Genomic DNA, 26,591 nt, shown 5'->3' with positions numbered 1-26,591 from the left:
TGTGGGAGACTGGGATGGAGTTCTTGGCTCCTGGCTTCGGTCTGGCACAGAGATGGCTGTTGTGGCCACTTAGGGGCGTGAACCAGCCAATGTTCCTCCCCTACCCCCCTGTTGTCCCTTTTAAATCAGTAAATAATCTTGCTGTCAGAAAGCACAGACAGGGCACCTGGGGGCGAGGCCTCAAGGCGGGCTTCACAGAGGAGAGGTGACAAGCAGCTGAGGCTGTGACCCACCTGAACTCAATCCGGGACTCCGGCGGAGATGGGCCTGGCACCTGCCCAGCAGTTGCAGCTGATCCCCAATCCCCTAAGAGCCTCTGGCCTACAGTGGCCTTGCTCACCTGCTGCAGAGGCCAGAGGCTGGGCCCCACCCGTCACTTCTGCTCTCTGGTGCTTTCCTAGGGGCCCAGAGGTCATCACTTCCAGCCAGGGTCAGAGTTGGAGCCCCTAGGTGCGAGTCTCAGTCCCAGGAGGCTGGCACGTGGCTGCTCAGGCCCCCTCCTCTATCTCCACCTGCCCCTGCCTTCCAGATTTGCCACCAATCAGCCCTCTGTATTTCTCATGCCTGGCTGAAACTACCTAACCATTTTGATGTGTTTGTCTCCCAGGGCAGGTGCCAGGCCTCTAGTAGCTGCAGGTGCGCTCAGCAGGGGCTTTGGGCACTGAAAATGCAGGCTCAGGCCAGAGGGGCTTCGAGGAGCTCCCCAGGGGATTTAGAATCCTGGCTCAGCCACAGCTTACCCCTCTGCCTTGGGGTAAGTCACTCAGTTCCGAGTCTCAGTTTCCGGCCTGTAAAATGGGTATTACAGCAATGGGCCCTGCAGCTTGGGCTGGTGTGAGGCTAAGCTAATGCATGCTTACAGCACTCAGGAGGAGCCAGCACCCATACTATTAAGGTTGCTATTGCTAAGCGGCACCGTGCCAGCGCTGGACCCCGGAGTGCTGGGGCCCTGGAAGCAGCCTGCCCATCCCCCACAGGCATCCTCCCCACACCCTCAGTGAGCCTGCCCCGGAGGTCATCGAGGAAGGAAGGCTTCCTTGGACGGGTCACCTCCACCCTCCTATGGAGATGGGGGGTGCTCTGGGCTTGCCCGTCTACTGCCTCCTGCTCCTGGGCCAGGGGCTCCCTGGAACCCCCCCCCCCCGACATGTGAGGGCGCTCCCCTGGGTGGAGAGGTGCAGCATTTTGTGAGGTCTCCAGCCTTTGTGGCCATTTGGGGAGTGAACCAGAGGATGGAAGACCTCCCTCTCTCTCTCTCTGCCTCTGTCTCTCTAACTCTGCCTTTCAAATAAGTAAATAAATCTTTTTTCTTTTTTTTTAAAAATGACAATAACGCGATGACCTCAATGACGCAAGTAAACACACTGCTTCTGTTCCCTAGTGCCCTGTTCTTTTCCTCTACAGAGAAATCCACAGGGTGAAACAAAGGGGTTACAGTCGTGCTTTTTTGGGAGAGGGGTGTGAACTGCGTACCCATGTGGACTGCTGTCACAATGGGCGGTGGCGTTGGGAGGTATCTGGATGGTGGCCAGGCACAGATGGACCCAGGGTACTCCCAATAATGCACCCCTGGGCTCCTGACGTTTCACTGGGGTCTGTCTCTCCCAGTCAGCCCTGTTCTCCCCTGAGACTCAAATTCAACTCCCAGGCAGGGCCATGGGGAAGTTGTTTGCTGAGTTCCAAGCGCTATGTGGGGAGATAGGGCTGCCCCAGAGTCCCTGACACCAAAAGACTCCACCCACCCACCCCTGGCCCAAACCTGCTCTGCTTGCAGAAGGGGAGCCAAAGGGAGGGAGTGGGAGTCAGGGCCAGTGGAGACCCAAACCCAAACCCAGCCAGCCTCTCTCTGGTAGCCAAAAAGGCCCCAAGCTCCGGGTTGGCCTTCCCTGGCAGCCCGGCTGAGCCCCATCTGCCCCCCCCCCAATCCTGCCCCGACGCTCAGCCCCATCCCCAGGGGCACCTCAGGGGCCGCCCCAGGACTGGGCAAGAACTTTCTCGGGTCTTCACAGGCACGCAGTCCACCACCGCGTCCCTTGGGAGCCTGAGAGCTCGCCAGCCCCCCGTCAGCGGCCCAGGAGTGAGGCAGCACCGGTCCCAGTGGTGTGGCGGCTGGAGCACTGCCCCAGGCGTGGCTGGGCTGCCTCGTTGGTCCCCATGCAAGAATCTGCACGCTTTCTTCCTCACTTCCTTCCTCCGGTTCCTCCCTCGCCAACCTACCTGGGGGCAGGTAATAAAGAGGCGCAGGGAGATGGATGGGGAGGGCGGGGAACCACGTGGGGCCATAAAGCCCAGCGGCAGAGGGCCGGTCCCGGGAGTGTCCAGCCTGCAGGAGCCGCTGCGCGCAGAGGCTGGCCCGTGGGCCTGGCGAGCCAGAGCCGGAGCAGCCGGGCCCGGGAGAAGGCCATGCTCCGAGGTGCGCCAGGACTAGGCCTCAGGGGCCTGAAGGGGGCCGAGGGCTCTGTGGAGGCCCCAGGGGGCTCTTACCCGGAGGCCGGCAGGAATTTTGGGGTGCTGAGGGAGAACGGCGCCCCACGCAGCCTGGGTGACGCAGAGGAGGCGACGGGCCGAAAGCGCGCACGACCGGCGCGGTCCAAGGCGCGGCGCATGGCGGCCAACGTGCGAGAGCGCAAGCGCATCCTGGACTACAACGAGGCCTTCAACGCTCTGCGCCGCGCGCTGCGCCACGACCTGGGCGGCAAGAGGCTCTCCAAGATCGCCACGCTGCGCAGGGCCATCCACCGCATCGCCGCGCTCTCGCTAGTGCTGCGCGCCAGCCCCGCACCCCGCTGGCCCTGCGGCCACCGGGAGTGCCACGGCCAGGCCGCTCGCGCCGCCGGGAGCGCAGGGAACGCGGGTGCCAGCCCTCCGAGGCCCGTGTCGCCGCCCGCAGGGCTCGGCCTGACTCGCTGGGACGCCGTCGGCCCCTTCGTGCCGCCCGCACCGCGCTGCGCCTCGTGCATCCCGCACGCGCAGCTGGGACGGCCCCGCACCGTGGTCCAGGCGCCCTGCCTGGCCCAGGCTTCCGGAGGAGGCTGGCGCCGGTGCCCGGGGGCTCCCTCTACCGGGTCGCTTCTCTGGCCGCGGGACCACCTGCCAGCGGGCGCGGGACTGGGCTACCAGCCCTCTTGACCCTGGCGGAGCGCACCCGCGGGCCTGCAGGGAGGCCGGGCGGCCCGATGCCAGCGACAGAGGAGGCGAGCACACCGCCCTGGACAGAGCCCAGCAGAATGGGCTGGGACCCGAGAGGGAAGGACTCTGGGATCCGGGGCCGCTCGGGGGAAGGCAGCAGGACTTTGCTCGGCTCTTCCGCCCGCCCGGACTTGCTGGACTCCTCCTGCGCGGAGGCCTTTGCGATCCTGGGCGATCGATTCCTGTTTTTCTCTGGCGGCTGTTAGGAGAGCCAGGGCTTTTGGACTGAGGACTGGTGGGTGGGAGTGTGGGTGGGCGCCCGGCGCGGTCTGATGGCAGCCTGTGGGGTCCTCTCGCCCCCTGCCTGTGCCGCTCCTCCGCGTCAGATCCGGGAGAGGCCGCTGGGAGCAGCCAAATAAAAGGGAAAACTCTATCTGTCCGCTACCAGGCTCCGCGGGACCCTGCGTCCCAGCGAGGCAGGATAGCCTGCGGGCCCGGCGCTCAGCTTGGAATGCTGGGCCCAGCCTGCACCCTGCGGGAGGCAGCTGGGGCGCTGGTTCAGGCTTCAGAGGGGAATGGCGCCACCTCCCTGCAGAGCTGCTGTGTGTGGGACCCCAGTGAGGGCTGCCGGGAGGGGAGTCTGGACCAGGCTCTGGGAGGCTGGATCAAGGGTTGGGGTCACTCAGTCCTGCTAGACTGGAGCTCCCGGGTAGAGGGGCCAGGGTCCCTGTAAAGAGGAACAGGCTCACTTGGGGAGGATGCCTCGGGGGGAGGGCCTGGAGGCACAACCAGCTCGCTGTCCCTGAGAATTCTGGGGGGCTGCCCTGACGCTCAGATGAGCTGGTGCCTGGCCTGGCTCAGGCTGACGGGAGCAACGTGGCAGGTGCTGCTTTCGGGGACAAGGACCCACGTGTGCCAGGGTGTGGCCGAGGGCTTTCTGATCTCCTGGGAGAGCTGGGCTCTTGCCAGTCGAGGGGAGGGTTCCACACAGCCAGCTGAGAACGGGGGACCCACAGAAGCCAGAAGCCCTTAGGCCAGGGCGGAGTGAGGCCTCCCCCAGCAGGCGAGGCGGGACTCAGGACTTAATTAAAGGTGCCTGTGCTCTGGGCAAGCCCTGACACCAGCTGGCACCCTTGGCGTGCACACGAAGGCCAGGAGCAGAATGTGGGGCTGTGGCCCCAGCCCAGCCCACCGAGCCTGACAGTGGAAAGGAAAGGGCCAGACTGCTCCCGATCCAGCCCCTGCCCCCAACAAGGATGAGGATTCCCCCTGAGGGGGGCGGGGAGTCACATTGGTTAGGGTTGCTGCAGCATCCTTTATGATCTGGGCTGCAGCGTTGTCTGAGCCCCAGGTGTTTACTCCCTGGAAACCTAAAGGGATTGGTGTCCTGCTTTCCTGAATTCCAGGATCCAACGACATATGGGTTCTGGCCCAGACCCCCTCTGAGCCCAGGACCAGCGAGGGCATCTCTGCAGACATACGGGTTCTGGCCCAGACCCCCTCTGAGCCCAGGACCAGCGAGGGCATCTCTGCAGACATACGGGTTCTGGCCCAGACCCCCTCTGAGCCCAGGACCAGCGAGGGCATCTCTGGCAGACGGAGGCCTGCTGAACTCAGCAGGCGGATGTAACTCGCCAGCTGAGTGTCCTTGGGCAATTCACCTAGGCTCTTTGAGCCTTGATGTTCCCATCCATAGATTGGAACAAAATAAGTACTTCCACGACGGGCTGTTGTGCAGACTGAATGCGATAATGCATTTGAAACACTTTGGACAGTGCCCAGTCACTTGCTGAGTGGAAGCTATTAAGGCATAGTCTAGTCACCAAGTTGTTATTAGGAGACAATGCATGGGAAGGTGTTTTATAAATTGTAATGTTTGCAGTATGGTAGTAATTATTGTTTTCTAAGGGCTATGCATTTGGGGACACACATCCGGAATCAGACGATCCTTGATTTTTGCTGGGGTCACTTTTTGATAAATCCATCATCAAGTTGAAATATTGTACATTTAAAGTGCATTTGCTGAGCATATCCCATCGAGCATTGCAGGTGCCAGCGGCTTCCCCTGGTGATCATGTGGCTGCCTGGGAGCTGCGGCTCAAGCCGGATGAGAGGTGGCTGTGCTGCACATAGCCCGGAAAAGCCCCAAACTCAAAATTGGGAGTCTGATTTCTTACGAGTGTGGAGAACTGTACCATTGTAAAGTCGGAGGCCGTCCGTGTGTGCTCCCAGATAAGTGTTTGTCTGGCATTCTGAGATGTTTTGACCTGCCCACATTAGATGCATGTTTCTACAGGTGTGTAGGTGTCACGGGAACCTAACAGATACCCCTTGGTCTCCCTGGTTCCCCGATGCTTTAGGGACTGCCAGGCCACAATAGCCTAAGTCATGTCCCTTGTCTTCCAGGTTTCTTCCCTGCCCCAAAGGACCCCAGTGTGCAAACCCCCTCCTCCCCACTAACCCCTAACCTCTCTCAGCATCCCTCATGCTTAGGGTCCGTGGTGAGCAGAGGAGTTAGTGTCAGAGTGGACACGGCCTGGGCACTGGCTTGGTGCTTTCTTCTTCCTGTGGGCCATACAGCCTGGCTCACCTGGCAGCTTGGTCCTGGGCTAGGGAGCCGGGGGTACACCTGCCCCTTCCAGAGTTCACAGCCCTGCGGGAAAGAGCCAAAGAGAAAGGCCTACCATCTCCAATCCCCTGTGTCCACGGCAGACAGCAGCAAAGCCAGCCAGCTGCGGGGCAGCAAGGTGAAGCCCTGTCTAGCTAGGTGGGCTCCCTCTCAGCCCCCCACCCCCACCCCTGCCGCCAATCCCCGCCCATTCAGGCAATTCACAGCAACAGCTGGCTTGCTTTCGGCAGGAGATTGGCTCAGGTTTCCCAGATCTCCTTAAATCCTGAGTTTCATGTTAAATGAATTTTTAAAAAACATGTATTGGGGCTGGTTTTGTGGCACAGGGGCTTAAGCGGCCACCTGCAATACTGCAATCCCATTCTGGCGATGGTTGGAGTCCCAGCTGCTCCAGTTCCCATCCAACTGCCTGCTGATCTACCTGGGAAAGAAGCTGAGATGGCCCAAGTGCTTGGCCCCTGTCACCCAGGTGGGAGACCCAGATGGAGCTCCTGGCTCCTTGCTTCTGACTGCGAGTGAGCCAGCAGGTGCGCTCTCTCTCCCTCCCTCTCTGTAACTCTGCTTTTCAAGTTAATTCATTAATTAATCTAAAAATACATTCCAGATTTATTGTATCAACACTGAGCAAACCAAACCCACCCAGCAGGATGAATACTGTGGTGGGTCTGTGTGCGTGACCTAGATGGGGAACAGGAGCCCTGGCTGGGTTGGGCTCACCAGCCTCGGCTGCTTCTCCCTCCTTCCCCACTAGGTGGCGGTGCAAAACCAGCATTTTGGCGGAGCAAATCTGGGTCCCCAACCCCAGCCCATAGAGGCAACTTCCCTCCCACTTACTACTCAGGGGACTTCTTGGATTTTTTTGTCTCTCTTTTTATTAAGTCAACAAAGCCTGTTTATGTCCGGTTTATTCTTTCTCGCCAGTGTGCTGTGGTCTTCAGACCATGTGTCAAGAGTGTGCATTATCTTAGTTCCATGAACCTCCTAAAACGTGAGTCACGTTTTTCCTTTTGAATTTTCTACTAACTGCCCTTTTTTTGAGCTTTAAAAGAAACAGTTGAGATTAATTTCAATGATGTTTTATCTAGCCCAATAGATCTCAAATGCTATCCTCTTATGATACCATCCATATAAAAGTGGGAACGAGATGTTTAGCATTCTGCCTTTTGGTACCAAGTCTTCCAACTCCTGTGTGTTTTAGACTGGACAGCACATCACACCTGCGTGAACCATACTTCAAGGGCTCCACAGCCATGTGTGGCTGAGGCTACGGAATTGGCCCCAACACCTGTTTAGCCCCAGAGAAGGCCTGAGCCCCTCCTGCCTGGGGTCAGCTCCCAGGTGGCAAGGTGGAGTTCTGTCCAGCATGGAGCCCAGGGGTCTTGGGGACTGGACTTGCCACGCTCGGAGGGGTTTCCTTGTTTATAAAGGCCATGATGTATTTCAAACAGCCAGCATCATGACCCTGGATTGAAAATTACTTTATGCACACGCCTCATCCTGATAAAACAACGAGAGGAGAGAGGAGGAGAGAAGAGAGAGGAGAGAGGTGAGAGGCGCAGAGAGCAAGAGATGCCAAGAAGAGAGAAGGAGGTAGAAATGGGGGCGGAGAGAATTGGAGCACACGGGCAGGTCCTATGGAGGCACCTGCCCCTGGAGCAGCCGATCACGGGGCTCTTGGCTGCCGGTCTTCAGCCTGGGGAAAAGCTCTAATGGGCATGAAGTGGGACTAACACTTCCTGGGACCACTTCCCCACCTGCTGCTCAGCTGCTCGGAAACAGTCCCAGGGCCCTGCTGGTCCAGGCAGGTTCTCCAGAGGCCACACAGGTGCCCATGTCCCCCTTCCCTCCTGGAGCCGGAGGCCCTGGGCACCTCTAGGGGCTGGGACCAGAGTCTGAGTGGGACGAGATAGCCCCAGGGCCGGGAGCACAGGCCCTCGCTACGGAAGAGAAGCCGCTTGAGCAGAGTCCCCGGGACGGCTGCTGACACAGCCCCATGGGACCCACCGGGTTTTTTTCCCATCTAGAACCCCCCGGCCCAGAGGGGCAGATCTTGGGGCTGTGATGGAAACCAGAGACTGGCCTGAGTCCCTGTGGGCTGGGCTGGGCTGGGGCAGAATGCACTGGGGTGGCTCTCTGGGGAAGGGGGGAATTGAAAAGGAAGTGCGTCTCTGAGGAGGGCGGAGAGGGAGGGAGGCTGTGTGGAGCACACGCGCATACACACACACACACACACACACACGCCCTGCTCTCGCCTAAGCCTCACTGGGAAGAGGCGCATTCTCCTCTCCACTCTCCGTTGCTTCCCCGCCCATCTGTGCTGTCAGCAGCGCCAGCAAAGTTGGCCTTGAACTTGAACGGAGCTGAAGGCTCCGGCTTCCTTCGAGCTCTGCCGGGGCAACTGCAGGCCGCAGCCTCTGACCTCAGCTGGCCTTGAGAAGCCCACCAGAGCCAGCTCCACGCCCAGCTGGCCCCCGGGGGCTCCCAAGGCATGCGTCTGCCCCGGCCCTGAAGCCCCCGTGCTGGGCTGGGTCATGGTGTGCTGACGTCCCTCTAGAGTCCCTCATCTGCACCAGGAGCCGGAGCAGCCCAAGGCCCAGCCAGCATGGCCAACCCCGTGCAGCCTCAGTTTCCCCTTGTGCAGGAGGCGGGCTCCACCTCACCCTTGGAGCTGCCGGAGATGGAGAAGCTCCTCACCAAGGTGGCGGACAAGGACGACAAGGCTCTGGGTCTGTCCAGGTCCCTCTCAGGGGCTCTGGACTTGGAGAATGGCCACAGCCTGCCCTTCAAGGTGATCTCGGAGAGGCACCGGGAGGCCTCCCTGCCCCGCTCCCCTTCCCGGGCCAGCTCCCGGAGGGCATCCTCCATCGCCACCACCTCCTACGCCCAGGACCAAGAAGTCCCCAAAGATTACCTCATCCTCGCCATCGCCTCCTGCTTCTGCCCGGTCTGGCCCCTCAACCTCATCCCTCTTATCTTTTCTATCATGGTAAGCACTGTTCCTTGTTCCGGGGGCAAGGGCTGGCCTGGGGTGAGTGGCACCGACCTCACTGCCCAGGGTGCAGAGGAGAGAGCCGGGTGCTGGGTGCTTGGGAGAAGACTCACTTTCTTGGCTGTCCTCCTGCTTCCCCTTGGAGATGGGGGCCAGGGCCCCAGAGAGCTTCTGTCTGCTCTCCTCGTGGCTCCCTGTGCCTGGCAGTCACAGCATGACTTGCACCTGCTCTTGCTGGGGTAAAGGGACCCAGGAGACCCCCGGAACGACATCCTGCAGGGCACCAAGCCAACCTGGGGTCTGCCTGCTTGTGAGGTGGAGTGGCTTCTCAGAGAGTCATTCCTAGGAGTAGGCAGAGGCTGCTTCCAGAAGGGGGTCCCAGGAGGAGAGCGGGGCCTCCCGGGCCACCTGGGCATTCTACCAGCCTCTGGTTTCCAGGAGCTGACAGCGGCTTCCCTGCTGTGCGCCAAGGGCCGGGTGTGGCTCCCTTGGGGCACCCGAGGAGTCTGCAGGCTGTTCCTGGGGGAAGGAGTGTGTGGGGTTGGGGGGGGTGGTTCTTGTTGGCACCCCTGACCTTGGTGGTTGCAGTGACTCCAGGGTCTCTTCAAGGCAGGGGAGACACTTTTTCCCAATGTTAGAGTCAGGGGCGCGGTCAGCCTTGCCAAGGGGGCTGTGTGGCTGAGTCTGCCCCTTTGTTGTGTTCGAGTGATTTGTCCCCACCCATGCCATCTGGCTGGAGACACTTTCAGGGGATCTCACAGCAACTGTTGGTGAATTCTGAGAAAGGAGAGACATTGAAAGACTGGGTATGGCAATGACTTTGGGGATGAGGTTTGGAGCAGGTAGGCATGGACTGCTGGCCCCAGGCTGGTCAGGGCCAGGACATGGGGCATGGGATTGGGGACATTGCCTGCTTCCCGCTAAGGGCCCCACTGCTGATTCAGCCACTGCCAAGCCCCTGGAGCGGGGGTCGTCCCACAATGTGTCCCCCCGGGAAAGCTCATTTTTCCTCAAACATCTCTGTCCGCTTCATTGAGGACTGGTGGCCAGCGAGAAAGTCTGCCCTGCCCCCAGCAAATCCAGGGCCGCCTGCTAGGACTTCAGGGGGCGCGGGCAGCAGTCCTGACTCCCCGGGACTTGGCATGGGCTCCAAAGCCAGGGTGGGGCAGGGCCCAGGGCAGGGCCTTCTGAGGAGCTTCCTGTGCTGCCCACTGCACCCAGGGACAGTTGGCGGTGGGAGGGGGCAGAGCCAGGCCCCAGGGTGCAGCCAGTGGTTCTGGACGGGCGGCCAGGAGGGGAGGCAGGCCCTGGGGAGGGAAGGCACAGGCGGGCTCAGGAGAAAACAGTTGCTGGAATCCATGGTGGGGGCGGGAGGTGAGGGCAGGCTGGGAAGGAGTTGCCTTTGTTATGGGCCTGAGACTGGGAGAAGGCCACCCCCCCCACCCCCCCCACCCCCCCCCCCCCGCGCAATTCCACAGCCTTCCCAGGCTCCTGAGTCTGGTCTGACAGTTGCTGGGCTGGGCACAGGGAGAGCAGTGGCCAGGCCAGACCCCACCCCCAGTTCCCATGAGCCTCCAGAGCGTGAACAGGCCCTTACAAGATATTCCAAGAAGTGCCCATGCTACACAAGGGAGTAATGGTGGCCTTGGACAAGTGGCTCAGATCTCTCTTTTCAGTATTACTGTCTACAAAATGGGTATGACCATCCTGCCTACATTAGAGGGTTGTGAGAGCGTGAGAAGACATGAGCCACACACAGCACTTGAGAACAGCGTTCGGCACTGCCTGGGTGCTGCTTCGTGGTCTCAGTCACTTGGCAGCGCTGGGAGTCTCCCCAGTGCGCCATGGGGTCACCATGGGTCTTTCTAAACAGCTAACTGAGTTCTAAGCCATACACCATAGAGCTCACCCAGCTACGGTGTACACTGGTTTTCAGGACACTCAGACACATGCGACCTGACCCCAGTCCATCTTAGAACATTTGCTTCCTCTCCCAGAGACCCTGGCCCCTTTACCTGGCCCCCACCCCCACCCCCAGCCCTGAATCCCTCAGTCTCTAGGGCTTGGAGCCCAGAGGAGGGTATCAGATTTCAGTCTTGGGAGCCCAGCTTGGTGCAGGTGACATGGAGGGGCTGACGGGGCTGGGACTGACCATCAGAGAGGGGCCTGGATGGGAGGTCTGGACCAGGTCACGGCAAGCACAGAGGGGGCTTCTGGAACCTTGTTAGAGTTTTTCACTCATCTTCCAGGTGTCGTGAATGGCAGGCTGTCCTTCTGAGGGATGAGAGTAGAGGGTGACCAGGCCCGTGTAAGTGAGAACGCTTCTCTCCGACCTGGCACTCAAGGCGCTGATAGATGAGAGGCGTGGATGATGTGCCTGGCGGGGCAGAAGGTGCGGGTCTGGAACAGGGAGGGAGGGAGGCGGCTCCCTCCAGGAAGCTAAGTCCTATGCTAGCAGCTCTGAGAAGCCCTCAAAGGCGTGAGCAGACTCAAGATGGGGGAAGTCTGTGTTCTAGAACCAGAGTCGGCGTGGGCGTGTGGCCTGGTGGTGGAGCCACTGGCTGGGACCAGAACATCCCATATCAGAGCGTCTGGTTCCCTTACCAGCTCCTGGGTCCAGCTTCTGGCTAACGCAGACCCCAGGAGGCAGTGGTGATGGCTCAAATGGTTGGGTCCTATGTGAGAGGTCTGGATTGAGTTCCTAGCTCCTGGTTGTGGCCTGGCACAGACTTGGCCACTGTGGGCATTTGGGGATTGTACTGGTGGAGGGCAGCTCTCTGTCTGTCCCTCAAATAATAAAAATAATTTAAAAAAATCCTCCATCACATTGTAGGAAATGGTCTAGAACAGGGAGACCGCAGGGGTGGTGCAGGTATGAACCCAGCAATGGGCTCGGAAGGCAGGGCACTGCTAGGGGCTGTGGGGGTGGGGCTGAGCTGGCCTCGGGCTCCCGGCCGTCCACAGTGCTCCAGGGCGGTCAGCAGGAAGTGGGCAGAGGAGGGTTCTCGAAGTGAGATTCGAGGAGGGTCTGAGTAAGCAGGGAGAAGTCAGGGGCTGGAGAGAGGGTGGGGGTGTCCCCTGGCTTGGCCACTTGTACAGTCCTGGTCCCCTAGGAACATAGAGGCCCAGGCAGGGTCCCTGAAGAGGAGGAGATGATGTCTGGGCATGAGAAGGATCCGCTCCCGGGTAGAGGCAGGCAGGCAGTGGAGTGGGGCTGTTTGGCCTGCATACCCCTGAGCATGGGCAGGGCAGGGTCACTGAGACACAGGGGCTGGGGGCAGAGGGGAGGGGATCTGGGAACAGGCAGGTCAGGGGTAGTCCACAGCCTGTGTGATGCTGGGAGCGCCACCCCTGGAGCTGCGGATGGCACACATGGGCGCCGGGTCAACCAGGACAGGGCCACAGTGAGATCAGGACCAGGTAGTTCAGAAGATGCTGGTGAGGGCCGCTGAGGGGCTGTACTGAAGGCCTGGGCTGGACTGGGGCGGGGGTGGGGACTGGGCCTGGGGAGGTGGTCACAGCTGGGGCTCAGGGAATCCTAGGGCAGGTGCAGCACGAGGGGGAGACTGAGATGCTGGGGAAGAACTTTCTGAGGAGGAGCCGCATGGGGCGAGGCCAAGGGCTGGGGTGCAGCTGTGGAGGTGAGTTTAAAGGGGACTTCAGGGCCCAGGAAAAGGAAACGGCAGGGCACCCAGGGCGTGCGGTGTGGAGGGTCCATGGGTCCACGTTGCCAACCATCACCAAGCGCCTGCCGCATGTGAGGCCCAGAATTTTTTTTGCCCCGAATTTCTCATCTAGTCCTGAAGGAGCCCCCATGGATCTGGGCATTGTTGTCACCTGCATTTTCCAGCTTTAAAAAAACCTGAAGCGTGCACGAACAGAGTCTGGTGCGTAGTAAGTGTCTAAGAAGCGGAAGGGGCTGCTGTCGCTATCATTAGCGCGAAGCGCAAGTTTGCAATGTCAGAGGGAGGGGTGAGTCCCCAGTTCCGTTTGGGGTCGTCCCACCTCTCAGGGCGCCCCCTGGGTGTAGTGGGCAGGTAGGGGACTCAGAGCGGCATGTTGTTCCAACAACATGTGGGAACTGGGAACACTTAGCGGCTTTGACGCGTCCTTCCCTAGGTGTTTTTGGATGGCCTGATTATGTAAGATGTGTTGAAGAGGGTGCGTTTTTGTCACACTCCCGTTCATTTACATATCCTCTCACTCAGCAGGTGCCAGGTCCCAGCCAGCGGCACATGCCGCTAACTCTGGCGTCTCTGGGGCTCGAAAGCACACAGGTGTCTGAGATGTGAGGACGCAGCCCTGTGCATAAAGAAGAGAGTGGACTTGGACTTTCTTTCCCTCGCCCCTCCCTGCTCTCCTAGCCAAGTCAGTGTGCCTCTCTCCATGGTCCTGAATCACCATGCCACCTGCAACTGCTTCTCTGGCAGGTGCGGGGAGGCCCCATCCAAGTCCTGCTCCTCCCCCTGCACGCCTGGCTCACAGCCGAGGGTCCCCGGGGGGGACTGATTCAAGGCAGCCCCAGGACATCGAGAGCTGAACTTGTGAGAAACCCCTGAAGGCTTTCTCTTTTTGTCCCCTCTTCCTCCTGATGCCTGGTCATTGATTTCCTGAGTTCCGTGCCCCAGGCTGGCGATGCAGGGAGCTGGAGGTGGTGTCCGATAGTGGGTGGGCAAACCCACATGCCAGGTATCTTTCCAGTGGGGCCCACTGCCCTTACTTCTTTGCTGAGTCTTCTATGAGCTGTGAACTTTCCACTGGCTAAAGCAGTGTTTCTTCTCATTCTTTCCCCCCTCTTTTTTTCCTCTTCTTCCTCAAGCATGTATCGAGAACCTGCTGAGGCCTGGCCCCAGGTTGATGTGGGGGATACCAAGATGGGGTTCATGGTCCCTGCCCTCAGGAGGTCCCTGTCTAGGGAAGGAGAGTGAAATAGGAGAAACAATGACGGGGGGGCATTCGGTCAAGTGCAGCAGCTTAACTCACTGCTTGTGATGCAAACATTCCATATTGGGGTGCCTGGTCTGAGTGCCCGTTACTTTGCTTCCAATGCAGTTTCCTGCTAATGCACACCCTGGGAGGCAGCAGGTGATGGCTCAAGTCCTTGGGCCCCTGCCACCCACGTGGGAGACCTGGGTGGAGTTCCTGACTGCTGGCTTCAGTCCAGCTCTGGCTGTTGTAGGCATCTGGGGAGTGAGGCAATGGATGGAAGATTTCTCTCTCTCTTCTCTCTGCCTTTCAAATAAAAATGAAAAAAGGAGAAGGAAGCAATGACACAAAGTGGTAAGGGAGCAGGGGGCTGGCTAGTTGCTATGGGAACCCAGGGAGGTTCTTCCGCAGGTGACTCTTGAGGGATGAGGAGCTCAAGGAGGCGACGTGGTGACGAACCCTATGTGCACAGGCACTGGGGCGTAACGTGCACCCCTCTCAGGGGGTCTCATGACTGGGTTGGCCCAGGGACAAGGCTGTGAGATCGTGCAATGAGACAAGTGGAGGGCATGGGCTAGGGCAGGGGAGGTGGGCACAGACATGAGGGACATTAGAGAGGTGGTCAGGAGCTCACACTTGACTGTATTTGCAGGTGGGGGGGACAGAGATGAGGCCAGGAGGGGAGATGCAAGGACTCTCTCCTGGGCATGGGAGCTGCAGGGAAGAGGCCTGGGGTTCCCACTGGAGCGGACAGCCTTACTCCTGGCTGAGGCTGGGGTCAGCGGTGAGGATGTGGGAAGCACAGTGCTCCAAGGGGACATGGACACCAGGGGCCTCCCACGTCCCCCTCTTCCATTGCTGCCACATCGAGTGGGCAAGAGGGCAGAGGAGGAGGAGGGAGGACAGAGAAAGGTGGTGTAGTGGCTTCCTGGACATAGAGTGAACTTGTGACTGACAGCCCACCTGGGGCGCCTCCGACAGTGCCAGGGACACCATTGTAATCTCACCAGGACTTACCAGACACGGTCCCCTCTGGGGTCGATGCCTTGTGCTTCTCTCCCTTCTCGGACCCAAAGCGGGGAAGAGACTCCCCTGATAGGATACGGACACGATGCTGCAGCACTCGCTGGAGGCTTAGCCCCCATCGTAAGCTCTGCCGTATCCCTCAACCGCCCCAGAAAGTGGTGCTGTTGTCATGCTAATCACACAGACAAGGAACCCCAGGCACTGGAAAGGTGAGCCACTCCTCCAGGGTGGCGCAGCTAGGGACCCACGGTGGCCTGGCCGCAGAACCTCTGCTCCACTCCAGGCGGCTCTGCCGGGAGCTGGCGGCCACACCTGCTCACGCGTCCAGGTGGGCTTGGGAGCCTCAGGATGGGCTGTCGCACCAGTCCTCAGGCCAGACCCACCTTCTCCCTCCTCCCTGTTGACGACATTGGTCCCGGAGGCATGAACATGGACAGCTCCCTGCCCAGAGGCACCTGCAGGCCTGTCGCGGTATGAGTGTGAGCCCGCCTGCACCTCCTTGTAGCCAGTCCCCCTCCTGTCCACACGCCCCCTGGGGGCTCGGGTCCAGGCCTCGCCCCGCCTCTCTGCCACCCCAGCCACTGTGGCACCCATCACTCCTTGGCCTCGACCCCTCCCCTCCCTCTCAGCTGGATCCTTCCCTCCCCCATCAGGAAGAACCACCGGCCGCAGCTACTCCGTCATCACCTCCGCCATCCACAGCCACACTTCTCACAGCCGCCTCTACCCGCTGCTAAAGTTCCTCACCACGACCTGGTCCTCACCCGCCCCTCTGCCCCCTGCCTTGCACCCGAGCTCACTCACCAAGGACACGCACGTGGCCTCCCTGCATGAGATGGTACCATGGGCCGCTCCTTCCTTCTCTTTAAAAACTTCTATGTATTTAAATCCCCTTATTCTTCTTGCACTGTGTGGATTTGGCCCAGGGCCTCAGGCCAGGCGATGGTTATTTTCTGATTATTTGAGACCCCTGCGACAACGATGTGTTATTGAGCCCTTACTTTGTGCCAGGCTCTGTTTCCAGCTGTGCTTGCTGTAGGCTTGCTGAGGGGCCCCCACAAGAGGCCAGGCCATTGCTCTGGGAGGAGTTCTCTCCTCCTGCCCGAGGAGGGCTGCTGGTGTGGGGGCTGCACTGGGGACAGGGCGTGTTGGGGGGCCCAGGCGAGGGGCCGCTGCAGGGCTGCCGAGGCCCCTGTGCCCGATGGACAGCCGTCCTGAGGTCCCCGCCTTTCCTCTCTCTGCAGTCTCGAAGCAGCGTGCAGCAGGGGGACCTGGACGGGGCCCGGAGGCTGGGCCGCATGGCCCGGCTGCTCAGCATCACCTTCATCATCATGGGGATCATCATCATCATCGTGGCGGTGACTGTGAACCTCACAGGTGAGCCCCCTACCTGCGGCAGAGGCAGGCAGCTTGCCCAGTGTGAGCAGCCAGGGGTAGCCTGGCCCCCCGGGGTGGGGAAGCGTAAGAGCCCCTGTGGGGACCACAGCCCTATCCCCTCACTTCAGAGAAGGGACCCCAGGGGGTCCCTTCTGCCTGGCAAGGGAATCAACAGGAAAGGCTATGGGGAAAGCACAGGACGGGTGCCCGGGGCCCACGTCCGGCCTGGCTGAGCCTCAGGGTTTTAACCCAGGCAGTGGCAGGAAGAAGGCTCCCGCCTAGGGGCCAGTGTGAGCATCTCTAGGGCAGCGAGGTCACTGTGCCGTGTAAAGTGTGGCTGGACCTGCCAGAGCACCACGCATGGTGGGGATGGCGGGGAGGAATGTGTCTGTGTCACCCTGGTGACGCCACGCAGGCAGAGGATCCCATGCTTGCTTCGCTTTTTTTTTTTTTTTTTTTTTTTTTTTTTTGTGACAGGCAGAGTGGACAGTGAGAGAGACAGAGAGAAAGGTCTTCCTTTTCCATTGGTTCACCCCCCAATGGCCGCTGCGGCTGGTGCGCTGTGGCTGGTGCGCTGTGGCCAGCGCACCACGCTGATCCAAAGCCAGGAGCCAAGTGCTTCCTCCTGGTCTCCCATAAGGGTGCAGGGCCCAAGCACGTGGGCCATCCTCCACTGCCCTTCTGGGCCACAGCAGAGAGCTGGACTGGAAGAGGGGCAACTGGGACAGAATCCAGCGGCCCTGCTGGGACTAGAACCCGGTGAGCCTATCAAAAAAAAAAAAAAAAAGATTTTGCTCCATGGGGGCAGGTGCTTGGCATAGCATTTAAGACTACTGCAGTGCCAGCATCCCATATGGGCACTGGTTCGAATCCTGGCTGCTCCACTTCTGATCCAGCTCTCTGCTATGGCCTGGGAAAGCAGTGGAAGATGACCCAGGTCCTTGGGCCCTTGCACCTGCATGGGAGACCCGGAAGAAACTCCTGGCTCTTGGCTTCAGATTAGCTCATTGCAGACATCTGGGGAATGAACCAGCAGATGGAAGACCTCTCTCTCCCTCTCCGTAACTCTGCCTTTCAAACAAACAAAAAATAAATAAATAAATCTTAGAAAAAAAATACTACTTGGGACACCTGCCTCCCAAGTCAGAGTGCCTGAGTTCAAGTCCCAGCTCTGCTCCTGGTTCCAGCTCCCTGCTAATGTGCACCTTGGGAGGCAGCAGGTTCAAGTGGTTGGGTCTTCTGCCATGCATACGAGTGACCTGAGTGAGTTTTAGGCTTCTGGCTTTGGCCTGGCTCAGCCCTGAGCTGTTTTGTGCATTTGGGGAGTGAGCCAGTGGACTGAAGATCCATCTCTCTCTCTCTCTCTTTCTGCTTTTTAAATAAAATAAAGAAAACTCGCTCCATGGATGCACCAGGGGCCTCACCCGGGATCCTGTCAGAAAGGCAGAGCCTCAGGACTCCGTCCTTCCCGTCAGGGAGGCACTGGTCTCCAGTGCTCAGAGGGCGGGAGAAAACCTGGGATTCAGCACTGGGACCAAGGGCAACCTTGGCCACTTGGGAGAGAGAGAAGGGTCCGGGTTTGTCATCAGCCTGCCTGGTTTCACAACCCGGGTCCTCTGCTTTCTTGCTGTGCGGAGTGAGGTTGTTCCATAAGCTCTCCGAGCCTCAGCTCCTCCTGCCAGCAGCGTGTGGTTGGCGTGCAGAGAGGCTGCAGCTCACGGGCCCAGGGCAGGGGCCTCGGGTTCCTTCGTCCTGCTGCTGCTTGTCAGCTTAGCCAGGGTTCTTTGGATGGCAGGTGACTGACACTGAACCAACCACTGAACTCAAATTGAGCTGCACCCAGGTGCTCACGCCACGGCGACAGGACTCTGTTGGGGTGGCTCAGGCCTGGGCAGGGTGGCCACCGGCAGCTCTAACAGTGGCCCTGACAGTGGCACACATTTTAATCAGCCCAGAGACTAAGCAGGAAAGAGAAATACCTTTTTGTTAAAATGGTACTGCAAATGTCCCAGGGCTGATTCTGATTGGCCCCATTAGGGTCACAGGCCCACCTCTGAGCCAATCACCAAGCTGCAGTTCTCTCACTGGCTGCAGTTCAGTTCCTCTTTGGTTTGAACTCTCCCCTCCCCCAGCCTGTACCTTATCTCTGTTATCATTTCTCACTAGGAAACAAAAACCCAAATCCTTCAGCCAGGGACTTGACGCAGTGTTCTGAGCTCTGTTTCTTTTCTCTGCAGTTCATAAGAAACAAAACTAAGCAGGCGCCATGTTAGCAGAGGCAGGCCCTGGCCAGCTGCAGCCTCTGACCCTACGCACCCCCCACACCGCAAGAGGACAGCACGGTGACTGCCAAGTGACTGTCCCCAAGCTCCAGAGCACACACTCGGAGGGACACCCCCAAGTCACCCCACTGCCAGCCCACATCAGATGGGAAGATCTGGAGGAAGAAGGGAGGGAAGGAAGGAAGGGAAACGGACCGTGCGGCCAGCGCACCTGCTGGCTCAATCTCCTGGACACTCCGCAGCGTCTCGACCCCAGTGCCTCGGCTTGTTGCTCATCCCCACAGTTTCCTGGAATCAACCACGAAGCCTCAACTGCCACAAAGAGGGGAAACCAGCCCCTACCCCCACAAGACCGCTGGGGTGGGGAAGGGCACAGAGCAGCTCCTCCCCCGGCTGCGGGCCTGGAGCCAACACCGGGGACTTCATCTTTTGTATTTTCCTGGAGAGGGGAAGAGCAGACAGTTTGTGTCTGCTGATCTCAGCCAGTGCCTGGAACTCAGAGGCGGGGACGGAGGCGACAGCCCCTCCTAAGTCCTCCATGGCATGAGGGACACAGAAGCATCTCTGCCAAGGACGCTGACCCCGGCGTGGGCCCCTGGCACGAGCCAGTCAGCTTCTGCTTCCCACCTGCGCTGGAGCCTGGGACCCAACCTGGCCAAGTGGGAAGGGGAGGTCCCTCCACAGCCTGGGGACAAGTCAGTGAGCCCACCCAGAATGGCACAGGGCCTGGCTCAGGTGGACACAGCTTCAGGCCCCAGGTCAGCCCCGTCGGAGGCTCTGTGTGTGGCCTGGTGTCCCTGGCTGTCCACTAATGCCAAAGGCTTCCCCTGGAGGATGCTTTGGGTCCACCCCCAGGGACCTCTCATGGGCTCCCGGGCCCTTAGGGGCATCTGTGTTGCCTGCTGAGAATTGGGCTGGCGCTCTTAGGAAAGTTTGCTGTTTCTTGGGTCTGGAGAGCCCCGAGAGAGAGCAAGGGCTTGGCTGAAGGGTCCCCGGGTTTGGGCCTCCGCCCCAGTGCCTGCAAGCAGGGTCTAGGTGCCGGGATCTCTGTCTCAGGGCCCAGGGGACAGCTGAGCAGAGCCTGGGCCTCCCCCTGGTTTTCAGCCCCTCAACACCTGTCTACAGGGGTGCTGGCGGGGATCTCTCTGGGCTGAGGGGTCTGTGTCAGTGCCCAGGCCCCGGGGGGCAAACACCAACATCCCCTGTTCCTGAAGCAGGGCCTGGCTAGGTTTGTTTGCCAGGAGCTTGGGACCAGAATACAGACCCTCGTGTCTCACGTGACCTTGGGGTGTACTTGTCACTTGTGAGCTCCCTGGGCTCTGGCAGGAGGGGCCCTGAGCAGTGGCTTCAGCAACCCAGGGACAAACCCTTATGATTCAGGGATGGTCACACAGGGAAACAAGGCAGGCCCGTCTGCAGCCGCCTTCCCTCGCCACAGTCCACCCACACATTAGGCACCCCTGGGTATGCCCTCCCCTCCACAGTTGGCACCACTGGATACACCCTCCCCCCAACACTTCACTCTCAAGACTCCTGCTTGGGTAAAAGCACCCGACAGGCACCCCAGGGAGTGCTCAGCTGGAACCTTCTCCCACTCAGCAGAAGCAACCCAGAGGCCCCGGCCTGCGTGGAGGAGAGAGGAGCAGAGGGAGGCAGGGGCCTGCTGCCCTCAGGCCTCACCAGAGCTGGGAAGGACAGTGGCCCAGCTGCCAGCTGCATGAACACAGGGGTCCCTGGCCCAGGGCACTATCCCCTCCCCCCCCGCCCCCATCACCCCAGTGACTCTGCATTTCGTGGCATGGAGAGAAATAAAGCTGCACATACATGCTCACTTCCGGCCTGTGTCTGTGCTGTGGGGTTCAGGGGCCCGGGGTCAGGCTGGGAGGCACGCACTGGGGAGCCAGGCACACGGGAGCCACAGCCCACCCAGGCATTCCTCTGGCCAAGGCACTCCTCCTGTCCGGGCCTCGGTTTCCCCAACTGTAAGATGCGTGGGTAACACCAGTCCCATCTTCTCTCAGTTGTCCTTTCTATGTATGAGCGTCCTCCAAAAAGTTCATGGCAAATGGAGTTAAGTCTCTTTGGGTGCAAACAATTTTGTGGGGAGGGTGTTTAACACAGCAGTTAAGATGCCACAGCCCATACTGGAGGGCCTGGGTTCAAGTCCCAGCTCCGCCGCCGATTCCAGCTCCCTGCTAGTGTGCTCCCTGGGAGGCAGCAGGGAGGGACGTCGTTGAGTCTCTGCCTCCCAGCCTCAGCCTGACCCAGCCCCAGTTACTGCAGGCATTTGGGGAGCTCTGTCTTGAACATAAATTTTTAAAAAATGTGAAAACCACACATCTAAGGGATCTTCAAAAAGTTCGTGGGAAATGTGTATCACAAAACTCTATGCTTGTATTTCAAAAGTTGTTGCACCAGATTAAGTTTCTCTCTCTTTTTAAAAAAATTATTTATTTCATTTGAAAGGCAGAATTGGAAGAGGGGGAAGAGGAGGAAGAGAAGAAGGAGGAGCTGGAGGAGGAGGAGAGGTCTTCCATCTGCTGGTTCACTCCTCAGATGGCTGCAATGGCTGGGGCTGGGTCAGGCCAAAGCCAGGAGCCAGGAGCTTCTTCCATGTCTCCCACATGGGTGTAGGGGCCCAAGCACTTGGGCCATCTTCTACTGCTATCCCAGGCACATTAGCAGGGAGATGGATCAGAAGTGAAGCAGCTGGGACATGAACAGACACCCATATGGGATGCTGGCACTACAAGTAGCAGTTCAACCCACTGCACCACAATGCTGGCCCCAAGCTTATCTTTTAATTCCATTTCCATGAACCTTTTGCAGCCCCGTTATATGAACAACCATCTTAGGCCTGGAGAGAGCAAGGCAGGAAAGCACCCTGGCTGCCTGTACACGCTCTGGGCACGTCCCACACGGATGAATCCACTCGCTGTTCTCTGGGGCGAGCAGGGTCTTCACCCTGGGTTCACACCAGTGAACTGAGGCTGAGGCAGGCTCAGGCGCTGTCCAGGGACACAGCATGGCCCGGAACGCAGAACGGGCTGAGCCAGGGATGGGGAACTGCCCTGGCCCCTACACCTCCGACCCCAAAGTGGACTTGTGGCCAGCACACCAGGGGAGGAAGTGGGGCCCGTTCTGCAGCCCACAGAGAGGAGGGCGGGCTGAGAGGCTGTGGGCAGCACGAGGGCAAGAGGCTGGGATGGGGCGCAGGGCAGGGTGGACATGGGCGGTCAGCTTGGGAGCTGGGACACACTGCTTGGGTTCCAGTCCTGCCTGGCCACTTTAGCTGAGCCCCCTTGGGCAAGCTCCTTGCCCTCTCTGTGCCTCCCTAGATCTGAACGTGAGGCTGGGATGAGGCCACCCAGGTAGCTCTCCACCCCCAGTTCAGCTGTCGACTCTGACCCACTTCCCTCTGTGGCCGGGGAAGACGTGGGGCTGATGCAGGAGGGTCACAGAGACAATGGCTCGGTCAAGCCTGGGTGCCTCTGCTCCCTGCTCCTCACCCAGCACTGGTCTGGCTGCCAAGGCTGAGCCCCTCCCTCCCGGTCCGACCACGTATGGTGCCGCAACTCTGGGCCTGCCTCCTCAGCTTGCACACACGGCCCGACAGGTCTGGGGGAAACTTGGCCCACTGCTGCCCCCACCCCCACCCCCGGAACCCAGTCCTCAGGACCTGACTGGCCACTGTGGCCCTGGCTTTGCCAGCTACGTAGGGTTAAGGGGGGCAGCAGCACCTGGTTGCCCCTCTGAAAGGTCAGGAGGTGACCATGAGCACAGCCGTCCCCTCTCCTGAGCCTGATCCACAGCACCCTCGCTGCACAGTCCCTGCTCTCCTCGTTCCCGGCCCTCCTGCCTGCTTCCCACCCCCGACCCATGCCGGGGACAAGCCCGCGTGCCCAGGAAGGCAGATCACCCTCCCCGCCCCAAGCCTCTCACACACCGGCTATGTGGTCTTGGGCAGGTTTGTTCCCTGGACTTCAGTCTCTGCACAGCAGGAGTGAGCCGGCCCAGAGGAGGCTGTGCACCTGCCACACACAAGGACCACCTGAGCTTTACAAACCCCACATCTGGGGCCGGCGATCGGCAGTGGTTATGGTGCTGCCTGGGATACCTGCCTCCGGTATCACAGTGCCTGGGTTCGAGTCCCACATGTGGCTCCATTCCAGCTCCCTGCTATCGCGCACCCTGGGAAGCAGCAGTGTTGGCTCAAGTCGTTGGGTCCCTGTGACCCACGTAGGAGAGCTGGGTTGAGTTCCCGGCTCCTGACTTTGACCTGGCCCAGCTCCAGCTATTGCAGGCGTGTGAGGAGTGAACCAGTGAGTGTCTGTCGTCTGACTGTCCCTTTCTCAAAGAAAAACCGAAACCAAGCAGCTCCAGAGAGCAGCACTTTGGGCCCTGCCCTCTCCAGTGGGTCTCTGCCCTTGACACAGAATGATTTGCCTTCCTCTCTTTCCTTCAAGGGTTTCCTGTAACAGACAGAAACTCCGGATGTCTTGCCTTTCGGCAACCCTCCTTGAATGAGAAGCAGAGGGAGAGGACGCAAGCAACCCAGGTAAGTCGGTGCGGGTGGGGCGTCTCGCAGACAGGCCTACACTTACTTTTTTAAAATTTCATTTATTTGAAAGGCAGAGTTAGAGAGAGGGAGCGACAGAGATGCCCCACCCACTGGTTCACTCCCCAGATGGCCAGGGTGAAGCCAGAACCCAAGAGCTTCTTCTGGGTCTCCCACGCGGGTGCAGGGGCCCAAGCACTTGGGCCATCTTCTGCTGCTTTCCCAGGCCATAGCAGAGAGCTGGATTGGCAGTGGAGCACCCAGGACCAGAACCGGCATGCATGTGGGATGCTGCCACCAACTGTGACCCGAGGCCTGCACTTTCTAGCACGTTCTCTCATGAGGCCGAGGCCCAGGCCCAGGGGAGAAGGCAGCCCTAGTCTGGACAGGAGGAAGTTGGAGGGTCACAGTGGGTGTGTCCCTAAAGTGCAACTTCTGAGGAATCGTGGACCTTCTGGAACCTTCCGAGGGATGGAGCAAAGCCAAGCAGGTGTGTCAGAGCTGCGTGGATGGGAGCTTCTACTCAAAACCAAAATGAACACCGGGGGCTCCTCTGGGTCCCCATCCCCCGGACCCCAGGCCTGGAGGAGGAAGGAACCCGGAGAAGCTGCGATGTCTCTTGCTGTCCTGTCCTGGGGCAGGGACTCCTCCGTCCACAGCCAGCCCAGCTTCAGACGTGGGCTGAGGAGGTGCAGAAACCACAAGAAGCCCCCTTTCCTTAGGGGTGTGCGCGGCCTCGGCACCCAGCCCGGGGCCGGCAGCTGGCTGCCCCAGGCACAGCCCGAGTGCATGCCGCGGGGCTCCAGGAGGGCTGCAGGCAGCCAGGACCTGCCAGGGCTTCAGCCGCCTGCATTATTCATCTGCTGCCTGGCCGTGGGCGTGAATAATTCATGGGGGGAAGGAAGCTCCGAGCATTGCAGGAGGCCTCCGGCTCCTCCCCAGCCCCGCTCTCAGCCTTTCCTCCTTTTTGCTTAATGGGCTTCCCCTGCTCAGGGCCCGGCAGGCCCAGGAAAGACCTCACAGGTCTGGAGCTGCAGGCAGCCCCGGGGCCCAGGGTGCCCCTCCCCCAGCCCAGGCTTCTGGTCATCTGGGACCCTAAGTCCAGACGCCCCTGGGTTGGGTGGCTGGCTCATTTACCCGCTCTGGGCCTCCACTGGGGGGCCTAGGATTAGGAGGCATGAGAAGGACCTGGCACTATTCTGACAGGCAGCGTGCACTCAACAAACACCGGCTGCTGTTTTTGAGGATATTTATAATACATGAAGGCTCCCTCACTGCTGTTGAGGGCCTTGGGAGGAGCGGACGCACCTGTCTGTGCGTGGTCAGAGCTTCAGAGGAGTGGGGGCAGGCGAGGGTGAGTCAGGCTCCAGCCGGGGCCTCTGTGTGTGGGGCTGGCAGGGAAGGAGGACGTTGAAAGAACGATCCAGAATCCTACACGGACTCCTGATTAGCTGATTCCTTGATGCTGTGCATCTGGTTGAACTGCTACTTACTACTCGGCACCCACTTACACCTTCTTCCTCCTAGAACCTGGGTTTTCCTTGGGGCATCCGTGTTTGCGGCTCACAAGGCTGTTTCCCAGGCTCCCTTGCAGCGAGGGGATGGTCACGGGACACAGCTGTGGTGGAAGCAGGTTCAGCTGAGTATCCCCAGCAGCCTCCTGCAAGCTGTCTACACAGCGCCAAGGGCAGAGGGGTGTCAGCACGCCGTGGGGGGGGGGTGTCTAAGAAAGAGGAGCAGGGGGTGCTGGCATCTCCTGGACTGAGTGGGCAGCCAAGCCCCTGCTTAAAGGGCCATTTTCTTGTAGACCGCCTGCCACGCACTGCTTTTTTTTTTTTTTTATTTTTGACAGGCAGAGTGGACAGAGAGAGAGAGAGAGAGAGAAAGGTCTCTCTAGTCCCGGTCGGGGCACCGATCCTGTCCCGGTTGCCCCTCTTCCAGGCTAGCTCTCTGCTGTGGCCAAGGAGTGCAGTGGAGGATGGCCCAAGTGCTTGGGCCCTGCACCCCATGGGAGACCAGGAGAAGCACCTGGCTCCTGCCATCGGATCAGCACAGTGCGCCGGCCGCAGCACGCCTACCGCGGCGGCCATTGGAGGGTGAACCAACAGCAAAAGGAAGACCTTTCTCTCTGTCTCTCTCTCACTGTCCACTCTGCCTGTCAAAAAAAAAAAAAAAAAAAAAAAAAAAAAAAAAGAAAGGTCTTCCTTTGCCGTTGGTTCACCCTCCAATGGCCGCCGCGGCTGGCGCGCTGCAGCCGGCACACCGCGCTGATCCAAAGGCAGGAGCCAGGTGCTTCTCCTGGTCTCCCACGGGGTGCAGGGCCCAAGCACTTGGGCCATCCTCCACTGCACTCCCTGGCCACAGCAGAGAGCTGGCCTGGAAGAGGGGCAACCGGGACAGAATCTGGAGCCCCAACCGGGACTAGAACCCGGTGTGCCGGCGCCGCATGTGGAGGATTAGCCTGTTGAGCCACGGAGCCGGCCATGCTGTGCATTTCTAAAACTCCGTGTGAACTCCATTTGCAATGGCTGCACACCATGACTCCTCCCACTGCTGGGGATCTAGGTGTCCAGTTTGCCCTCTAAGTTTCACTGGCTGTAACTTTAAAAATTATTTATCTGAAAGACAGACACACATACACACACACACACACACACACCTTCCATGCACTGGTTCACTCCCCAGATGCTCACAACAGCCAGGTCCGGGCCAGGCTGAGGCCAAGGTCTGGGTTTCCCTCATAGGTAGCAGGGACCTGAGTTCTTGGCAGGAAGCTGGAATCAGAAACGGAGCCGGAGCCGGGACAGCAGTGTGGGATGCAAGCTTCCCAGGTGGCGGCTTAATTGCTGTGCCAAACGCCAAGGCCTGGCTGAGCGCTAGGGTGGCGGATTCTGATCGGGCTGTGGGAGCAGCTCTTGCTGCTGAGGCCCTGCTGGGCTCTGTGACTCCCTGAACCAGACCCTGTCCCCAACAGGGTCAGCTGACTAGGTCGCCGTGGCAACCACGTAGGTCTGGACCAGGGAGGCTGCTCGTGGATGGGCTAGAAGGGCAGTACCAGGGCCCAGCGTCCGGGAGCCTGGAGCGCTGAGGCTGACCTGACCTAGGTCCCCAAGGACAGCCAGGGCCCCACACCATCTTTGCTTTCTTCAAAGCCCCAGGGGCTGTCAAGCACCAGGCTGCCAGGGGGCTCTGCTGGGGTGGGGGGAGGGGGTTGGTGGGGGAAGGTCAGGCTGGAAGCTGGGAGGCGAGGGAGAGACCCCCTCCATTCTGGTCTCAGTGTGTGCCACACGTCCAGAGGTTCTCGTTTTTTTCACCGCATGGAGAATTTTCTTCTAGAAATTTCTCAGTTTGGTCTGGGTTCCTCAAGGAAGCTGTAGCAAGGATTCCGAAGCTTCTGGGAGAGAGGAGGCCCTGGTGCCCTCAGGGCACTCCTGGGCAGACCCTGGCGTGGGGACCAGTGCCCCTGAGGCCCCTAACAGCTCAACGCTCGCCCTGGCTCTGGCTGCCCTCGCCCGGCCGTGTGCAAGTCATCCTTCAAACCCCAGTGAGTTACAGGCACTGTGCTCTGCGTCGTCGCCCGCGGGCTGGGGAGCCGGGGATGGAGGTGATGGAGGCAGCCTTTCGGCTTCTATTCCGTATGCCCTGTATCGCTGGAATCTCACAACAAACATTTAG

At 59.7% G+C, this 26,591-nt stretch overlaps 2 protein-coding genes across 2 annotated transcripts; both read left to right on the top strand.

Moving 5' to 3' along the window:
* The first annotated feature begins 2,403 nt into the window (after positions 1 to 2,403).
* BHLHA9 (basic helix-loop-helix family member a9) lies at positions 2,404 to 3,129 on the top strand. The gene has a single exon (XM_062175763.1). It carries the CDS (start codon positions 2,404 to 2,406, stop codon positions 3,127 to 3,129), a length of 726 nt encoding a protein of 241 aa, XP_062031747.1.
* Positions 3,130 to 8,360: 5,231 nt separating this feature from the next.
* On the top strand, positions 8,361 to 26,591 carry TRARG1 (trafficking regulator of GLUT4 (SLC2A4) 1). Its single transcript, XM_062175095.1, has 4 exons — positions 8,361 to 8,744; positions 15,944 to 16,076; positions 22,825 to 22,916; positions 26,253 to 26,591. The coding sequence occupies exons 1-4, from the start codon at positions 8,361 to 8,363 to the stop codon at positions 26,589 to 26,591; spliced, it is 948 nt and encodes a 315-aa protein (XP_062031079.1).

Source organism: Lepus europaeus, chromosome 18 (genome assembly GCF_033115175.1).
Source record: "Lepus europaeus isolate LE1 chromosome 18, mLepTim1.pri, whole genome shotgun sequence".
NCBI classification, from domain to species: domain Eukaryota; kingdom Metazoa; phylum Chordata; class Mammalia; order Lagomorpha; family Leporidae; genus Lepus; species Lepus europaeus.
This window is presented reverse-complemented; position numbering and strand designations above follow the sequence as displayed.